At 41.1% G+C, this 19855-nt stretch overlaps 1 protein-coding gene across 2 annotated transcripts in view; it reads left to right on the top strand.

The window, feature by feature from the left end:
• Positions 1–810: 810 nt before the first annotated feature.
• Positions 811–19855, top strand: part of KDM4A (lysine demethylase 4A) — a 33268-nt gene continuing 14223 nt past the window's right edge. The window contains exons 1-14 of one of the 2 annotated variants that reach the window (XM_077334068.1): positions 811–1141; positions 2130–2286; positions 4164–4339; positions 5488–5602; positions 6334–6527; positions 7214–7263; positions 8858–8961; positions 9827–9964; positions 10399–10643; positions 11895–12085; positions 12578–12936; positions 13745–13865; positions 14438–14616; positions 16420–16618. In XM_077334068.1, coding sequence (XP_077190183.1) covers positions 2149–2286; positions 4164–4339; positions 5488–5602; positions 6334–6527; positions 7214–7263; positions 8858–8961; positions 9827–9964; positions 10399–10643; positions 11895–12085; positions 12578–12936; positions 13745–13865; positions 14438–14616; positions 16420–16618 — 2209 coding nt within the window. In that variant the 5' untranslated portion in view covers positions 811–1141; positions 2130–2148. Of the gene's footprint in view, positions 1142–2096; positions 2287–4163; positions 4340–5487; positions 5603–6333; positions 6528–7213; positions 7264–8857; positions 8962–9826; positions 9965–10398; positions 10644–11894; positions 12086–12577; positions 12937–13744; positions 13866–14437; positions 14617–16419; positions 16619–19855 lie in introns of both variants that reach the window. The other variant, XM_077334067.1, reaches the window with a different exon arrangement.

Raw genomic sequence — 19855 nt, 5'->3', positions numbered from 1 at the left:
ATTACAGGCCTTCTCAACCAGAGTTTCATGAAACCCTGGGGCTTCTTGAGGGCCCTGGAGGAATTTCCCAAATGGATGCGAGTTAATTTATTATATATATATTTTTAAGATGACTAAATATAGTCATGTCGACCCCCCCCCCATCCCCAAGTGGCCAATGATGGGCCTGGAAGGGGTGGAAAAGGGCGGGGCCCTGGGTCGGTATGTGCACAGCTAAGCTTCACAGCCACATGCTGCACAATCGTACTTCTGCCGTTTCTCGAAACCTAAAAAATGTTTCCGGAGGTTTCTCAATAGTATAGAGGTCGAGAAAGGCTGATCTGTCTAAATCGTACGTAGGTGAACCAAAACCACTTCAGAATCCGCTTTGAGCTTCGGCCTCGGTACAGACAAATGCCAATTTTAACGCGCATTAATACTCTTAAAATGCATATTTTGCATGCGGGAATCAATGACAGAGAAGCCGTTCATACAGTTTTCATCTTAAATTAAATTGAGATGCAGAATCATTAGCAAGAAAAGCCCTCAGTCGCCCGCAACGACCCCTCCTTCTCCCTATTAGCCTTAAGAGCGCACAGCTCCACTAGCGCCCGCACTCCTTCGAACCCACCACCCAAAATCTGCTTAGTGACAAAACTGCTTCCTCAAGTGATTGGCTACCCTTGATTGGTCTGGTCACACTCTTCTTCCTACTGGCTGCGGCCCGAGCTACGCTATGATTACACGAAATTCATAGGCAAAACAAAGGTGGGGGAGGAGAAAGCGAAACAATACAGGCGCAAAAGGCCCCAGACAGAAGCCTTTAACGAGTCCAGCGGAGAAATCTACATATTGCTGTTCAAACAAAAGTCTCTGAGCGTAGTCGCGCACAGTCGTAAATGGTACCGGAACTACTTTCTCGGCGGGGTGCATTAATTCGATCAGCCGTCGCAGCTGCGACGACGGTAACGCAATCACGGCTACGTTCCTGATTGACAGCAGCCTGTAACCTATGAGAAGTCACAACTGATGCAGGAGTGTGTGGGGATTGGGTTTCAGCACGCTGGCCATGTGACATGAGGGGCGGGACAGAGTACGGCGTTGGCCTCCGGATAGTCGCTGCTGTTGGGGCCTGACAGAGGCGGTGTCTATTCGGACGGAGGTGAGTTGAGAAAAAGAGGATTTTGTTATGGAGGGGGGCGAGGATCGGGGGACCGGCCACGCGTGGAGCCCCCCCCGGGCGGTCGCGGCCTGAAGCGGCATGTCAGTCTCGGTTACGAGACTGCCGGAGCTTCCCGGGGGAGGGGATGTGCGGGGATGGGGCTTGGCGTGGGACTGGCCTTCTTCCGCGCCCCGAGCGTGTTAGTTTTCCGTTCAAGTAGACTAAATGGTTTCACATCTGCACCAGAGCAAGGAGTCCCGCATAACAAGAGGAGCGGTTGTCTCCCTCCCATGCAATGAGACGTATACAGACCTCCCCCCACCCACCCACACCTTGAGACAAACCTAGACCCCTCTAGTTAGGAAGCGAAGATGGAACTTCGAAATGAAAAGCAAAACCTTTATTTCTACCTGAACAGGTATGAACAGGTCTATATAGGGGCCTAGTAACTGTAAGTCCTCTGCTTCCCCCGCCCCATAATTGGTGTAATTGCTAGGAATTATGAGGACCTCACCTGAGGGCAAAGCAGTTCTGAGGTAGAAAATGAAATTCTGACTCCAGCTCAGAAATTCTGTAATCCATCTACTCTTCTGTTTTTCAAAATACATTTCTGTATGTCAAACAGGTTCCATTTTCTAGTGTTTACCATACAGTGAAGTTAACACTATGCTGTGCCTAGTATTGATGTTTTTGCTAGGGTACTTTATGATATTTTTGTTTCTATTCTGCAAATCCAATTAATGTTTTAGGAGCAAGAGAGTATGGGGAAGGGTAGGAGGGTCTCCAGTATTTTTGCATTTGTAAAATATTGGATTCTTTGTTTCAACAATTCCTTGGATGGTGTTCATCCTATCTTATACAATTGTAGGTAATATTCAGCTTATACATTGTAATATGTGTTTTTTAACTAATGCCAATAAAGGTATTGTGTGTTTGTGTTTTATCTGTCTATTAGTGTACTGTTTCCTCTGATTCTCATGTAATACAGAAGACTGTGAGCAAGAACCATGGCTTCCGAATTAGAGAATCTAAATCCAAGTGCCCGCATAATGACATTCCATCCAACTGTGGAAGAGTTCAAAAACTTCAGCCGTTACATCGCTTACATAGAATCTCAAGGGGCTCACAGAGCTGGCCTGGCAAAGGTAAAACTTCAGACTTTGATTTGGCTTGAGCAGAGGTCTCACAAGGAATCATTTTGCTTTGTAGTACTGCAGTATACTTTGGTGAGAATCAGCACAATATGCTTATGAGTATGAAGTTTTGTCACAAAGTGATAAGGTATCAGTTCTTGTTTACATGATGTATAGCTTAATAACCATAATTAGTGATAATCTCAGAAGATGAAACTCAGGAAATATGCAGCATTTAGAAGAATATTATGTGCTGGTGGTGTTTCAGGTGGAGCTTAGTAAATATTTTCTTGAAATTGCAAACGAGGAACAGATATCAAGGCTATTCATCATACAGTTGTGTGTAAAATACAACATGGGGTGTGTTTACCTAGCAGTCCAGATGTTTTTTCTGCAGAGTCAGTGTGCGTAGGCAGGGATAATCTGCCTGTCTTTTTATCACATCAGAGTGCATCAAAGGTAGGACTTTTGACACTAGTGTGAGAGCAACTTAGCATGCATTTCCCTCAGTTAAAAAAACTGGACTATAGATGGGAAGGCCTAAAAAGATTTCCCCAAAGGATCTTTGTTTCTGTTTTTTCCCCACTGAAAAATTGGGAACCCTGGGGAATACTGCCCCTTCCCAAGCCAAACTGCTCTTTTGGAATTAGTGAAATTAGTGAGAACAGGATTTTATTCAGAATGTGTAGCATGAAGATTTGTATAAAAGATATACTACAGCATTAAATAATACTTAATGCTGTAGATCCCTAGAATAGGTCCACAGGTGAAAATTTAATCCCAATAAAACTGAAGTGCTACTGATATGGGACTCTGGAAATGGGTTATTTCCTGTTCAGGATAGAATTGTGCTCTCCCTAAAAGGAACAGGTTCATAGATTGGGGTTGTTCCCAGATTTGTGCTTCCTGTTGGATAGCAGGCTTCCTACTTTCAACTTTTTCTTCCCCTGCCTCTTGATAGCCAAAAAAAAAGTGATAAAGTAGCAAAGAGGTTAGCAATTTACATCTTTCTTTCTTTGGGATAATTTGCAGTATCTCTTGTGGAAAACTGTAATGCATTTTATGTTTAAGGCTTAATAATTGAGTGCTGCACGTATTTTAGTTATTTCTCTAGCTTTTGGGTTGGGGAGGGTTTGTGGGGGGGTGGGCATTCTATATTTTCAAATATTTTGGAATGTTACCTTTCTAAATTGGAGATATGGGCTAACTCCCAGAATATGAAACTTAATGAAATACTAATTGTTGTTATCCTAAACATAATTCATGGGAATGTTAACCTGTAGCCAGAATGTTATTACATTATACATGAACGAATTGATCATAGTACTTAGAAATAGTGTTACTGTATGTGTGCTTTCTTTTCATTATTTAAAAAAGTATACGCAATTGTTCTAATATTTTCACTTTAAAATCTAACTAGCAAAAGTACTGTGTATCCAGAACTGAAAGTTGATACGAATATTAGCTTCTTGGAATACTTTTTAAGCTCCTTAAGAGCTTTGTCCTGTTCTGTAATATATTGCCAATAATTATCAGTGTGATGTATTGTCATGAATATTTTTTGGGTTGCTATTGACATGACAGTGTCTCTAAAGCAGGGATAGTCAACCTGTGGTCCTCCAACTGTCCATGGACTACAATTCCCATGAGCCCTGCCAGCTGTAGTCCATGGACATCTGGAGGACCACAGGTTGACTACCCCTGCTCTAAAGAATAAACTCCTGCACTAGTTGTTGCAATTAAATCACACAATTTTAATGTATATGGCTCTTATAAGAAAATTTCATAGATGTCTTCCGACTATGTATTAGTCCCAGGTGAACTTCTTGTTGGTTTTGTTTGCTTGCCAGATTTCTAAACCTTTATCTTACATGTTCTCATTCCTTCAGGTGGTTCCTCCAAAGGAATGGAAACCACGTGCTTGCTATGATGATATTGATGAGCTAGTCATCCCTGCTCCCATTCAGCAAGTGGTTACTGGCCAGTCAGGACTTTTCACGCAATATAACATCCAGAAGAAAGCTATGACTGTTCGGGAGTTCAGAAGGATAGCAAATAGTGATAAGTAAGACAACATTTTAAACTATAGCTTTGTGGAATTAATATTTTTACATGGCATCATTCTGGTTTGTGAGTGTATAAACAAAGTTGAGCTTGAGTTTTACATCACATCTTTTTATTTCTCTTTGATCGACTTAAAACAAGGTAGTCTTAATGTGGCCATAGACTTTATGTAGGGCAGTTTAAATATTATATTTAAGACTTCAAGTTATTTTCTGTATCTTGATAAAAGCCCAGACACTAAACAGTAGTGCAGGATGGGTGATAAGAGTACTCCAGAAGCCTAACATATTTTTAATTATGAAGGGAATGCTAGCTAAGCATGGCCTAATTAAGGTTCTGAATTCCTATATCGTTATATATGGCTTTTAGAGAGTAGTTGGTTTTCTAAAACTATATATATATTTGCTATTCTTTGTTTTATTCCTTAAAATGGTAGTCTATGAAATAGCAACTTAATCATCTAGATTTAAAATAATTAAACAATATTTTTAGGACTGTAGGCAAAGTAGTTTGGGATATTTGTCCTGTAGTGTAAAATCTGAATTCCTATTTGAAACTTAGGCTTGGATTTCTTGCTGATCATAACTGTAGAGAAGCTCCTTTGTACATGGACTGTTCGTTTCAAACAGTGGATCCCTGTGCACAAAAAGACTGGTCTTGGAGAGCACTAGATATACACTGGAACTGCAGCTGTAGAATTTGGGGTTGGGGGAAATAATTGTTATGGCTTCTTAAGTATTCCAGCTGACTCCTGACAGTATACTTCTACTTTTTCTGTCAGATGATTGAATAACTTGGACAAAGCAATAGGCAGCATTTTTTTCTGGGCTGGATTTGGGATTTTCTTTCTCTAAAGATGCAAATTTTGGTGATAGAATTTGAGAAAACAAAAACTGCTCAGGGCATAACCATTTTCAACCAGAATAAATCACTGGTTCATTGTTCAAGGTTTGTGCTTACATAACTTCTCTAGTAACTGCCCAGCTGTTTGTATCTTTCTCTCTAATATATTTTTGCTGGAATTGTCATAGGATGGTTGATTAATAAAAACCTATTAGTCTTTAATGTTCCATGTGAATTTCTATACATAAAAGTGAACAAAGTTTGTGCACGTTGCTGCTATTTTTTTTTTTAACCGGTCCATCTTAGGTATTGCACCCCTCGCTATACTGAGTTTGAAGACCTTGAACGCAAGTACTGGAAGAACCTCACATTCAATCCCCCTATCTATGGAGCTGATGTTAATGGTACACTCTATGACAAGGTAAAACTGTTACTAAACCTCCTTGTTTGTGTATTTTTCTGCATGTTTATATTTTTTCTGTTTATTTTAACTTAATTTAAATATTTTGTATACCTTTGTATTTTAAAGACTTTTAACGTATCAAATGTTTTGATATTCGCTACCTTTGGGGACCCTGAATTTGTTGGAAAGGCAGCAAAGGAATGTTTTAAATAGAAAAATGGACAACCATTAATATCGTCCCTTACTGATATTGCAGCTGTTCTCACCCCAAGGGTCAGACATGACCCGGTGCTTGCACAGGGGATACCTTTACCTTTTTATTAAAAATTGCTCATAATATTGACAGAATGGCTAAGTAGACTTCAGATATGATACTGATTTCTTTGGCTATGTTAGAAAATGCGAAATAATTGCAATTTGATTTTGATTTTTTTGTCTAGAAGGGAAATCATATTTGTGCAGTATGACAGATAAAGTAGCACAAATGAATATAACAGATTGATACAAACAGCAACATAAGGTGACAATGAGTGCAGCTTCCTTCTGCTGTGTAGTATTTAGCAGAATGCTAAGATTGCAAGCAGGGTAGAAGGCAGCAACAATTGAGCACAAATAAAACAGATACTCATTTTAAAAGGCATAAAAATGTCTTTCCAGTCTTGCTGTAGTGCAGTGTAGTGAAAGGATGAGTGATTGCACTTGTTTTTTAGGTTCTAGTATTGTTGACTTGCCTAATGTGATTTTTTTAGCATATAGATGAGTGGAATATTGGCCATCTGAATACAATTCTGGATATCGTAGAGAATGAGAGCGGTATTACCATTGAGGGGGTGAATACTCCTTACCTATATTTTGGGATGTGGAAAACTTCCTTTGCTTGGCACACTGAGGACATGGACCTCTACAGCATCAACTATTTGCATTTTGGGGAACCCAAGTCATGGTAAGTAAACATCAGGCAAGCCTGAAAAGGTAGGGCATTCCACAAGCCAAGTGTCATGGCTGACAAAGCTTTGTCTCAGATCAGCACCTGCATTCCCTTGGAAGGCAGTGATACTGAAAAACGGGTTGTGAGGAAGATCTTAGCTAGAAGGTTTGATAGTATGGGAGGAGATCACCTTCAAGTGCCCTGGTTCCCCAGTCATTTAGGGCCTCAAGGGTAAGATCAGCTCTTTGCAATGTATCATGAAACAGATGATCACCTAGTGTAGATCTTTTGCATCATGGTTATAATCACTGTAATGAAGTAGTACACTGTACCTGTGTATATATAAATGGATTCTTAAAGTAACATAATCTGCAAAAAGCTTTACGTAAGTTTTACTTCTGTTTATTCTGAGTTAGCTCATTATTGCCTTAATGTGGATAAGTTTTTGATTTCCTTAATAAGACAGCTTACTAATTAAGGAGTAAAGGGAAGATTGGTGGCTTAAAAATCATAGCATCATAGAGTTGGAAGGGGCCATACAGGCCATTTATTCCAATCCCTTGCTCAATACAGGATTGGCCTAAAAATCCTTCTCACTCACCTGTTTGCCTGTTGAGCTTTCTATATATTAATTTTGAAGCTTGTGAAAGGCCTAAATACCCCTCTTAATTTTTTCTGAATTTGTTTGTCTGTGGCTGCAGGTATTCCATTCCTCCAGAACACGGAAAGCGGCTGGAACGTCTTGCTAAAGGTAACTTTCTGTTTCAGTTCATATTTAAACATCTGTAGACCCGTGTCTTGTATGACTGTAGCTGTACTCCAGGATTGCAGACCTGGGAGAGGGATAGGAGCTTGTTGGAGATGGGAGAAATCCTGTTAATTCCTTTCCTAATTATAGTAAATTGCTGTAGTCCTATGCAGTTCAGTGAATTGTATAGTGAAGTAATGAAACAAACTCTGAAGAACCGCAAGAAATATTTTTAAAATGTTGGGAAACTGCAGAGGCTGATAGTCTTGTACTGCCATCCCTTCTGTTTACGGGTTACATGGGCAAATATATGTATCCTTTCCTATGTATCCTTTCCTTTGTTTTAAAATACCAATCAGTGTTTAAAGCCAATCACTAAACTAGTCTATGTTGGGGGGAGCATCTAGTCAGTGTCTGCAATAATAATAATAACAATAATAATAATTTATTTTTATTTATTTTATTAATAATTATTTATTTTATTTTATTAATTTATTTTATTAATAATAATAATTATTATTATTCTTTAATTTATATCCCGCCTCCCCCCGGAAGCTCGAGGCAGGTCACATAAAACCAATCCCCTAAAACAATAAAAGCACAATAAAACATGATACAATTCATACAAAAGTTAAGATAAGAATGGCGGCAAAATTCAATATAACTAACCCAGTTCCACACCCACTAAGAAGGGAAAGGGAGGGGGCAGATGACAGACACACTGCTAATCACAAAGAACACATGCTGTCTGTTATTACAGTGGTTGTCACACTGCTGGAAACTTGTTTGGCTTCTCCAGATGTATGTTGCTCAAATAGTTACATAAACGGAAAACTAATTTATCTGGAGATCATGGCAGGATTTTGGGGAAAATATTCCCTAGGCAATAGCTGCTTTTTAGTACTAGACTAAGGCATTCCCCAGTTTTGCAGAGTGGCTAGACTATACATAAGTCTCTTTTCCTAGCAGCATGTCAAGTTCTTGTAGCACAACATAATCTTTGTTGGAATGTCGAAACGAGGTGTTTGGGAATGTGGAGCATGAGCATTCACAGGAGATCTCACTTTGATACCATCACAGTTTGGTTGTATAACTATCCATGTTATCAAAATGTAACTTTATTTGAATTACTGGCAAGATTCTGATGTTCTTAGGTTTACCTTCCAGAAGTCAGTGATGTTTGCTTTAGTTTTTTCACCCCACATTAATTTCTTACAATATTAGTTGTGTCTAGACATCTCTAGGAAGATTACTTGTGGTAGTTCCAGAAGTGCCTAAAATCTGCTAGGGCCAGTATACTATTTTGAAAGCATATCGGTTTCTAATGAATAATATTTACATAACACTTGAAATAATGATATCAAGGCAAAGGAGAGAAAGGATTTCTATCTCAATGTTAACACTAGATGTAGCCAGGTCTCTCTATCGTCTCAGAAGCTTTTATACATGGAAGCACAATCACAGGGCTGCAAAAAAAAGTTCTCTGCTTCAGTAAGTTCTAAGATCGTAAAAGAAAATGTTCCAGTCTTTTTCCTGCTAGGTGGTATATTTATAATGAAACAAATACATTGAATATTTCTGTTCTTTTTATGAACAGGGTTCTTTCCCGGAAGTGCCCAGAGTTGTGAAGCTTTCCTTCGTCATAAGATGACACTGATCTCTCCATCGATATTGAAGAAATATGGCATCCCATTTGATAAAGTGAGCAAGGAGTATTGGCAGTAGTGTTATCACATTAGAGTACATGCAGGAAGCTCCTGAAATCCCTGTAAATGGGGAAGAGTGGAACTGATGAAGAAGGGCAGAGCGTATCTAACAGAAGAATTTATTTTTAATGCACTCCTGGTTACAGATTTCTGATTCTAGGAAGGTACAAAGGAATTATGAGGCACATACCTGGATATCCGAATAGATGGAGAGCAGTGGGAGTGGACTCACAAATCAATGGATTTTCACCTACTTTATAATTTGCTAACTTTTGCTGTTTATGCAGTTTTTTACATCAAACTGAAAAGGCAATTCTATAATATTGGAAAATGATTATGATTTTGTTCATAAGTTTAAATATTTATTTACAAATGTATGGACAGTCAGATAATATTTAATTGAATAATATTGTGCTTAATTTTTTGCTGGCCAATTTGAAAGGAGCTAAATAAAGCTCAAATCACAAAAGTTTTCAATCTGCTAGAAACTTGGTATTGCAGATTTCAATTTAGGGCAACTAATCAAACGGTCATGACTGGGGAAGGCACTGACAAACCACCCCGTATTGAGTCTGCCATGAAAACGCTAGAGGGCGTCACCACAAGGGTCAGACATGACTCGGTGCTTGCACAGGGGATACCTTTACCTTTAATCAAATGTTGAGATTGAACCTCCAATCCTAGATTTAACTGCATTAAGTGCTTGTGCGTTAGCTTGATGGCTTATATAAAACTTTTTCTTGGGTTGCCATTTTTGATGTCCTGAGATATCTGATGTTCCACCATTCTCTTTCTGCTCCCCTGATACTGGTATTTATATGTGTGAATATATCAATATACTTGGGCTTCTTCTCTTTCAGGTGACCCAAGAGGCAGGTGAATTCATGATAACCTTTCCTTATGGATATCATGCTGGCTTCAATCATGGTTTCAACTGTGCTGAATCTACTAACTTTGCAACTCTGCGGTGGATTGAGTATGGAAAACAGTCTATTCTGGTAGGTTCAGTTGCTTGTTTCTTATAAACATCAGAGAAAAAAACGTTTAATTCCATATTTAGCAGCTTCATGTTACAAGGTGAATAGAGATCAGGAAAGCATTGTAATTTAACTACTTTTTTAATGTGCAGAGATTGTAATGTTGAAATGGCAAGCTATTCTGCATTATATACTATTTTTATACCTAAACCAGATTTGTAAAATGAAAATATAGTGATGGGATTTCCACACCCTTCTCCCCAAAAATTGTATTTCATATGTAGAGAGTTTTGGCTTTGTTACTCTCCTTTCTTTTCACCAAAGGTCACTTTATCATTGTACAGACTCAGATCTCTGTACCTCACATTTAGTTTTGATTAAGGATAGTAGGAACCTAAATAAAGTAACCTTGGACAGATACAAAGTGGCCTCAATTTGTTTGTTTTTCCATGCAGTGTTCATGCCGAAAGGACATGGTCAAAATTTCCATGGATGTTTTTGTAAGAAAATATCAACCAGATCGCTACAAGCTGTGGAAGGCAGGGAAAGATGTGACCACCATTGACCATGCTCTTCCAACACCAGAGGCAGCTGAGTTCTTCAAAGGAGACCTCCTCCAGAAAGTTGGAAAGCAACACCATGAGGAAACTGAGCCAGAAGAAGAATGCAAAACAGACGTAGACACAGATGAGAACAAGAAGTATGTCTGAATTACTTTTATTCATGGAAACCTGTGTAGAAATCCCTACCTCACTGGGGTGGTGGTGTGTGTCTGGTATCCCTATTTCCAGTTTGCAGTGGGTGGATCAGTTTATAAATGAAATCAGGAAATGTTAGCAGGTGTGGAGAAGATCAGGTAGTGCAACTTAATTAGCTTGCTGTCCTTGAATAGTTGCAGTTTGCAGGAAAATTTGAATGACTTGCATTTATAAAACTTGGCTTAGCTTAGTCTTCTGAATCATTGCACATTTGCATCCTCATGATCACTTTGCATTCAGGATGCTATACTGTAGTTTTATGTATCCCTTTAATTGAGTAATACTTGCATTTGGGATTTGAGAATGCTATAAAACCTACTTCAGGCAGTAATGTGAATGAAAACCCAGTGGATTATACTGTGGTGAGTAAATGGAGTGTCTATCAGCTCTAGAGATGAGCATGAACTGGTTCATGAGACAAAATTTGACATGAACAAGGTCCCTCTTGTAGCCCCCAAACCAGTGAAGCCCCCCAAACTATTTCTTGTACTTTTGTCTGGTTCAGCTGTTCTGGCCATTTAAATCTTAACAGCTGAGCAAGGCAGGTCTGCCCATCACCTGTTAAGTTTAAATGGTTGTAAGCCATTTAACTCATCTATCTTGCATTCCTCTCCCCCCCTTTCCAGTCTGGGGGAAACAGAATGACTGGTGAAATGTCTGCCAGCCATATAAACCTAACAGTCCACCTGTTAGCTATTAGGTTTAAATAGCTGTAAGCCATTTAACCCACCCAAATCACTCTTCCACACATATCCAAGTGGGCGGGAAGCAAAATGGACTGATGAAATGGCTTGCAGTTATTTAAACCCCAGCAGCTTGGCAACTTTGCCTATCAGCTGTTAAGTTTAAATGACTGCAAACCATTAAACACCTCTGGGGATAAGTGGAATGGATGGGCTAAATGGTAGCCAACCACCTAACACTTCCTGAGTGATCCCTCCCCTTTCTCCCAGGAGTTTACATTGGCTAGTTCAGTTTTAGAAAATTCCAGTTTGGTTTGTGGGCTGCCCTCAACCAACCCAGAATTTTAGGCTTGTGCCTATCCCTCTTTCTTCATGGATGCTGCTTGTTTCCATAGTAATATGTGTATCTTACTTTGGATTCTGGATGCTATAGGAAAGTAATAACCCAGTAGTCTTTGCAGGTAACCATCTATTCTACTGGCTTATTCTTTGTGTTTTATTTTATTCCAGCCTGCCTAAGCACCGCATTGGAACGAAGCGTCATCGTGTCTGCTTGGAAGTACCCCAAGAGTTGAGCCAAAGTGAGGCCTTCCCCAAGGAAGAACTGGTTCCAGTACAATTTGAGATGGAAGTGGCAGAGCCTTCTGTTGGGCCTGCTAGAGAGCCAGTACAGCAAGGTGATCAAGGACTAGCACCTTCAGGTAATTCTTAAATTCTTTAGGGTCCTGCTCCATCACCGTAGGCTATTTTCAAATGAATAGCTGTGTTGGTCTGAAGTAGCACAATAAAATCAGAGTCCAGTAGCGCCTTTAAGACCAACAAAGATTTATTCAAGGCGTGAGTTTTTGTCAGATAGTCTTAAAGGTGCTACTGGACTCTGATTTTACTGTAGGCTATTGTCACTGTAACATCACTCAGCTGTTGTTCAGGTGTTTAACAATGATGATGAAATGTAATGTTTGCCTTCTACATGCTTGCCTATATTCTATTATATAAAGTTAGTGAGGATGAGAGCAGGGTGCGTGACTGCTTATTTAAAGCCTAATTTTCTAGTTAACTGGGTAGTCCTGTCAAGTTTATTGACTCTGTTCTGTTACTTCAATGATAGTCTTCATTTGGGTTTTGCTTTTTCTGCAGTTCATATTATTTTGATAACTGTCATTAACTTGATTTAAACATTGTGTTTGATCCAGAATATGCAGATCTCTCGGAAGTAAAGTTTGAAGAACTGAAAAATGTGAAGTTAGATGAAGAGGAAGAAGAGCCTGAAGCAGCAGTTTTGGATCTTTCCGTTTCTCACTCCATGACTTCAGCTTTGGCCCAGTCAGCTCTGAAACAGAGTCCAGTCTCCAGCCTTCATTCTGGCTCTCCATTGTATTCTGGCTCTTCAGATTGTGACCCCACTGACCTCCCCAGGCAAGCTTTTGAGCAAGCTGAGGTGATGACTGTACACAGCTATGCTAAAGAAGATGCAAACGGCATGGACAATGGGCAAGCCTCTGGGAAGAAAGCCAGTGCTACAACAAGCATGAGTGAACTGGAACTCGCACAAGTATGTGAGAATGGGGGGCGGGGGAGAGAGATGGCTTAGGGGATAGTGTGCATGCAAACATTGTTTTGTTACAGCACATGATCAAGCTGAAGTGAGCAGACTAATTCTGGGATGAATTGGGATGAATTGCGTGATAGAAATTGCCTTAAGACTGTTGCGTGTAACATATACTATTAGCCTGATCACTGGAGTATTTTGCTAGTATAAGCATAAACTAAGCTTTAAATTGATGTGCATTCTATGGAGGACCTTGGTTTTTGACCTTTTGGATACCAAGTTGTTGATAATCTGCATTTGTACCTGGAATTGAGATTTGGAATTTTTTAGAAATAACATTTTTTTCCAGGTCCAGTAGATCCTGGTTGGGATGGCAGCACAATTTAAGCCAGGCTGTACAAGAAACCACCTCAAAACCAAACTGGTGGGGTCAGCTGCCCTCAGCATAGCTTATCCTCAGGCTGTCTTCTGTATTTCCCTTTAAACTTAGATACCCAGCAAACAGCTGAGAGGTGGGAGAATTCTGATCCTGCTTCCCTGCTGTTTTTTGATCTATAAGTAATTACTGAATATATGCAGGGTTTTTTTTCTGGTCTTCCCAGGAAAACCTGGAGGCATTCAGGAAGTCAAAATATATCTGAAAAATACCATTAGGGTATTTTGGGGGTATATTTTCTGCTCGGGTATATCCAATGCACGCTCCTTTTCAGGCTCAGTGCAATATGTCTTGGAAGGACAAGACAAAATGCAGAAGTGATTTTTAGATAGAAGTGTGCCTTTAGTCTCTAATGTCGTGGTTTTATTTGTCTAGATGGCAAAGGAGTACATAAGGTCAGTGAAAGATCGCAAGAAGTCAAAAGGGCGTCGCCAGCCTTTGAGCAAACTCCCACGCCATCACCCGCTACTGATGAAAGATGGCCTCAGTGATGATGGTAAGTTATTTTTCTTCATACCTCTCTCAATAGTTAATTGTGCTGGCAGCACTAAGATTTATGAGCAATAGTTAAAATGTACTCTATTGTCCTTCAGTGGGACCTTTTCAGATTTTTTCCCCACCTTGAGCTGTAGCACAAAAAGCTATCAATACTGGCAACCTCTGAAAAAGAATATATTGCTTCATCCTGTTCTGGAATATTTTTACTTTTAACTCTTGGAAATATGCAGTTCTCACTTAGGTGTTGAATTTTCAGCCCCTGGCCAGGAGCTTCACATATAGGACTTTGGTTCTTAAAAGCAAAAGGAAGCCTTTTGATATCTCTTTAATATTACTGAAGCCTACAACATGGGCTAGAGTCATGTTCACAAATGTTGGTGAAACAAAACTCCCAGCTGTTAAGTGTTGAGTCAGACTTTCTTTGAAAGGTGGTACTGAACAGGTGTGTTGAAGTGAGTCAAATAGTTAAGACCTTTGCCCATAATGTTGATGTACTGTTCCTTTTACTTGATGCTATGAGGTGAATGTTATGAGTGTTTTGATTGATTTTGGTGTCTTTTTTTACTGCAGAGATGTCAGAGCAGCTGGCACCAGAAGAAGAAATCGAGGAAACAGAACCATGGGCAAAGCCTCTTAGTCAGTTATGGCAAAATCGCCCTCCGAACTTTGAGGCAGAAAAGGAGTATAATGCAGCTATGGCTCAGCAGGCGCCCTACTGTGCAGTCTGTATGCTCTTCCAAACCTACCAGGTGAGCAGGTTAAAGCCTCCTTTTAGGCTTGTACACTGCATCAAGGGAATGTAGCCATTAAAATGCCTGGTTTTTTAATGGTTGGGTTTTTTTAATGGATTTTATACCAACTGGGTGTAGTAGTTGAAAATGGGTGTTTTTAATCTGGCGAGCTGGGTTTGATTGCCTGCTCCTTCACATGCAGCCAGCTGAGTGACCTTGAGCTCACTAGAGCTGTTTGGACTGAGCAGTGCTATCAGGGCTCTCTCAGCTTCACCTACCTCACGGGGGGGTGTCTGTTGTGGGGAAAGGGAAGGCAATTGTAAGCCACTTTGAGACTCCTTCAGGTAGTGAAAAGCAGCATATAAAAACCAACCGTCTTTGTCAACATTTTTATGATTTTAACATGTTCTATATTTTGAACCACCTCAGATATGCCTTTGGTAAGTTTTTAAATAAATAATAGTGCTACTTTTGTGCTACTGTCAATAGTGAAATAGACTAGGAGGCAGCCTTCTGTCCTAGGCTCTGATGTAATGGAGCTTATAAACTGACGGCATATGACAGAAGTTTGAGCATTTAACAACTTATTCCTAAAATTCTGTGTGAATTCATTCAGTTACTTTCTCATAAGGCATACATGTAGCTCAAAGAAAACCAAGCATACAGTTGCCTGCTATGTCTCATGCACACTTGTATTCTGTTCTCTCAGCAAGATACAAATATAAATAAATAAATAAATAAATAAAGATGTAAACGCTGCATCCGTTCCACAAGTAAAATAACATTAATTGTATGTGGTAGATAGTTATCTCCATTAGTTTATATGACATGGTCAAAGAATTCTATTCTATACATCATGAATACTATTTTGATGTATTATTATTATTACTGCTTGTAAATCTGCCCAAAAACTGCAATTTGCTTGAGATGTGTCTGATACTAAATTTGCATGTATTTTAAAAATCTGAAAACTTGGGTTCAAATGCCCACTTAACATGAAACATACTCTCTGGTTAACCTACCTCGCAAGATTGGTAAAGTGAAGGGAGAACTATACACACTGTCTTAAATTCCTTGGAGCAGGAATTCCCAGCCAGGGTTCTGTGAGAGCTCCCCAGGGGTTAAGCGGCCTTTTCCCAGAAGTTAAGATGGCCATTGCCATTAGTAGATGTCACTGGAACCCACTTCCCCTGTTGCTCTACAGGCCTAGTCTCTTTCTTTGCAATGGAAATGATAAAACTGATTGATTGGTTAGCTCTTACATCATACTTCCATGCCCACTTCTCTGAAGGGGCATGTCATCACTTCTGGAGTTCATCAAAGCCTGAAAAATATTTCAGGGGTTCTTTCATGGTCAAAAAGTTGAAGGAATGATGGGAAGAAATGCACACAGTAAATAAATTGTTTATAACACCAGTTTTCAGTTGAAAGAGAGCGCCACCCAGCAGGCCTCTCCTCAACTGAAGTTTTTGAGGTGCCTGCTGCTTCCACTCAGAACCCAACTAGCAGGTTGGATGCAGTCTTTGTAAGACAAACAAAGTCAAGAAAATCAAAGGCATTCCCAAAGGATGGGTAATAGTAGGACATGATCAAGCTTGTTCTCAAGACAACTTGTTTAAGATAACACACTAACATTCTCTATGAACATTCATCAATCATCTTGTCATTTACTATCTTCTTTCTGACATTTGTGCTTTGGCAGGACCAAGAGGATGCCATGTTGCTAGGAAATCTGAATTAGCATTTGGTTGTCTGTAATAGTCACACTCTGATTATAGGTGGTCTGGTCTTCTGTAAAATGTATCTTTTTCTCTCTGGCAGGCAGATTGTGGAGGCCAGAGCTCTCAGGCAGCTCCAAGTGCTGCTGATGGAAAGATGAGAACAAAACCCCTGATTCCTGAGATGTGCTTTACTACCACTGGCTGCAGTACAGATGTCAGCCTTTCCACACCTTACTTGGAGGAAGATGGCACCAGCCTTTTGATTACCTGCAAACGCTGTTGGGTCCGCGTGCATGCCAGTGAGTGCTGCACGATCTGATATTACCTCGTACGCTCTCTGTTAGCTCTTGTTAAACAGGGGAGATGGAAGTCTTGCTGCTATCATAGCTTAGGGAAAAATATGGGAGGATTAGACAGTTGCATTCTGGGAACTACAGTGCCTTCTGCGGTCAAAACTATCAATGAACAACTTGTACAATTGGAAACTAACTGGAAAATTGATAGAACACCTTTGTGTGCCTGGGCTACTTCCATGATCTGAGCCTCCATAGGCTTGATAGAACACCTTTGTGTGTTCTTGCCCAGAACTAGAGCATACTGAAGCAGTTGAACATAGGTTAAGCTGCCTTATTTTTATTTATTTGTAATTTGATTTCTAGACCACCACTCCCAGCAAAACTGGCTCGCGGTGTTTTACAATATATATATAAAAACATAGTTACATAAAAATCTGACAACAATAAAATCCTCAAATCTTACCCCAGTAAAATAAAACATCAATAAACAATATATTATACTGAATCAGACCACTGGTCCATCAAGGTCAGTATTGTCAACTCAGACTGGCAGTTAGCTCTCCAGGGACAGAGGCCTCTTGCATCATCTACTACCTGATCTTTTTAAACCAAAGGTGCCGGGGAGTAGATTTGGGACCCAATGCATACCAAGGCAATTTTTTTCCACGTGGCCCACAGCCTCTTTCCAATTATAAGATGCTCCAGATTCAGAGCAATTTCAAAAATGTGCTCTTAAAGTAGATGAACAGTGAAATTGAGTCACTGAAAAACTTAATGTCTAGTAATATGTGTTTAGGAATATCAATATCTGTTAGGAGGGCCGCGGTTAAATTTCCCATACAATATCTGCCGATACTTTGAACAGTTGGAAATGTCAAACTAGAGGTTTGAACAGGATAATGTTGGAGCTACTTGTGCTGTTAATAATGTTGTTGTTGTTGTTGTTGTTGTTATTATTATTATTATTATTATTAATTATATTTCTATACCGCCCTCCCCGGAGGCTCAGGGCGGTTTACATCAAACATATAAATAATACATGGAACAGTCTTCATTAATACTCATACATAATAATAATAACAGTGCTTGTAACAGAAAACAGTATAGTGAAACAGTACAACAATAATAATATAACAGTATAACAATGCAACCGTGCAAATGGCACAACAGATCCAGAGCACTCTGGTGGAGTTCTGGGAGGAAGGGGGGGGAGAGCGGGGGCCCTTCATTCGCTGTTGGTTGTGCCTGGTCTCAACCAAATGCCTGGCGGAAGAGCTCCTTTTTGCAGGTCCTGCGGAACTGTTTAAGCTCCATCAGGGCCCTGATCTCTTCTGGAAGTTCATTCCACCAGGTGGGGGCCAGGACAGAGAATGCTCTGGCCCTGGTCGAGACCAGGTGGACTTCTTTAGGGCCAGGGACCATTAGCCGGTTGGTGGCAGAGGAGCGCAGAGCTCTTTTGGGGGCATAGGCAGGGAGGCGGTCCCTCAGGTACACTGGGCCCTGACCACGAATGGCCTTGAAGGTAATTACCAGAACCTTTCGTCTGATCCGGAATTCAACTGGCAGCCACTGCAGTTGGTGGAGAATGGACCGGATGTGGGACCTCCACGGTGTTGCTGTGAGGATCCTGGCCGCTGCATTTTGGACCAGCTGTAGTTTCCGGGTCAAGGCTAAGGGCAGGCCTGTGTAGAGCGAGTTACAGAAGTCCAGTCTAGAGGTGACCGTCGCATGGATCACTGTGGCTAGGTGTTCCAGGGCCAGGTAGGGCGCTAGTAGTTTGGCTTGGCGGAGATGGTAGAATGCCAGCCGTGCTACCTTTGTGATCTAGGCTTCCATTGTAAGGGAAGCATCCAGAATCATGCCTAGGTTCCTGGCGGAGTCAGCCGTAGAGAGCTGTACACCATCCAGGGCAGGCAGGTGCGCTTCCTCGCATGGTCCTTTCCTACCCAGCCACAGGACCTCCGTCTTTGAAGGATTGAGCTTCAGGCGACTCTGCTTCAGCCATCTCGTCACTGCTTCCAGGCAGCTAGCTAATGCTTCTGGGGGGGAGTCAGGGTGGCCATTCATCAGGAGGAAGAGCTGGGTGTCATCGGCATATTGATGGCAACCCAGCCCAAACCTCCGTACCAGTTGTGCAAGAGGGCGCATAAAGATGTTGAATAGGATAGGAGAGAGGACCGCACCTTGTGGGACTCCACAAGTAAGTTGTCAGCGGTCTGATGTTTTCTCTCCTATTGCAACCCTCTGTCCACGATCCCGGAGGAAGGAGATCAGCCATTGGAGGGCTGTCTCTCGTATTCTGGCATCGATGAGGCGACTAGCTAGAAGCTCGTGATCAACTCTGTCGAACGCTGCTGAGAAGTCTAGTAATATCAGCAGTGCCGACCCGCTTCGGTCCAACTGGTGACGGAAGTAATCTGTCAGGGCGACTAGCGCTGTCTCTACCCCATGGCCAGGCCAGAAGCCTGACTGGGATGGGTCTAGGACCGAAGCTTCTTCCAGGTACTCTGTTAGTTGGTTTGTGACAGCCCTTTCTATCATCTTCCCCAGAAACGCTAAATGCGAGACGGGTCGATAATTGTTGGGCTCTCGTGGGTCTAAGGATGTTTTTTTTTCAGCAGTGGACATACCACAGCCTCTTTCAGTCCCTCCGGGAATTCTCCCGTTGTGAGAGGTAGATTGATTATCTCCCGGAGGGGGCCCTTTATCCTTATGTCAGCTGTTCTTAGGAGCCAGGATGGGCAAGGATCTAGTGGGCATGTGGTTGGCCTCGCTGTTGCTAGTATCCTGTCCACTTCGGTCAGCGTGAGTCATCTGAAGTTACTCAAGGTATTCTCCAAAGACGGCCAAGGGGCCTCTAGTTCACTTTCTGTATCTAAGGTTGGAGGGAGGTCATGGCGGAGTGTCGAGATTTTATCCGCAAAATGACTCGCGAATGCCTCACAGCTGATATCCAATTTGCTACTGTTTTGTTGCCCTTCAGCCAGGGCAGTAAGAGACCGAACTACCTTAAACAATTGAGCTGGGCATGAGTCTGCGGATGCAATGGTAGCCGAGTAAAAATTGCGTTTCACTGACTTCACCGCCATCTCATAGGCCAGGAATTCTCCCGTTGTGAGAGGTAGATTGATTATCTCCCAGAGGGGGCCCTTTATCCTTATGTCAGCTGTTCTTAGGAGCCAGGATGGGCAAGGGTCTAGTGCGCATGTGGTTGGCCTCGCTGTTGCTAGTATCCTGTCC

This window comes from Paroedura picta, chromosome 4 (genome assembly GCF_049243985.1).
Source record: "Paroedura picta isolate Pp20150507F chromosome 4, Ppicta_v3.0, whole genome shotgun sequence".
NCBI classification, from domain to species: Eukaryota; Metazoa; Chordata; class Lepidosauria; order Squamata; family Gekkonidae; genus Paroedura; species Paroedura picta.
This window is presented reverse-complemented; position numbering and strand designations above follow the sequence as displayed.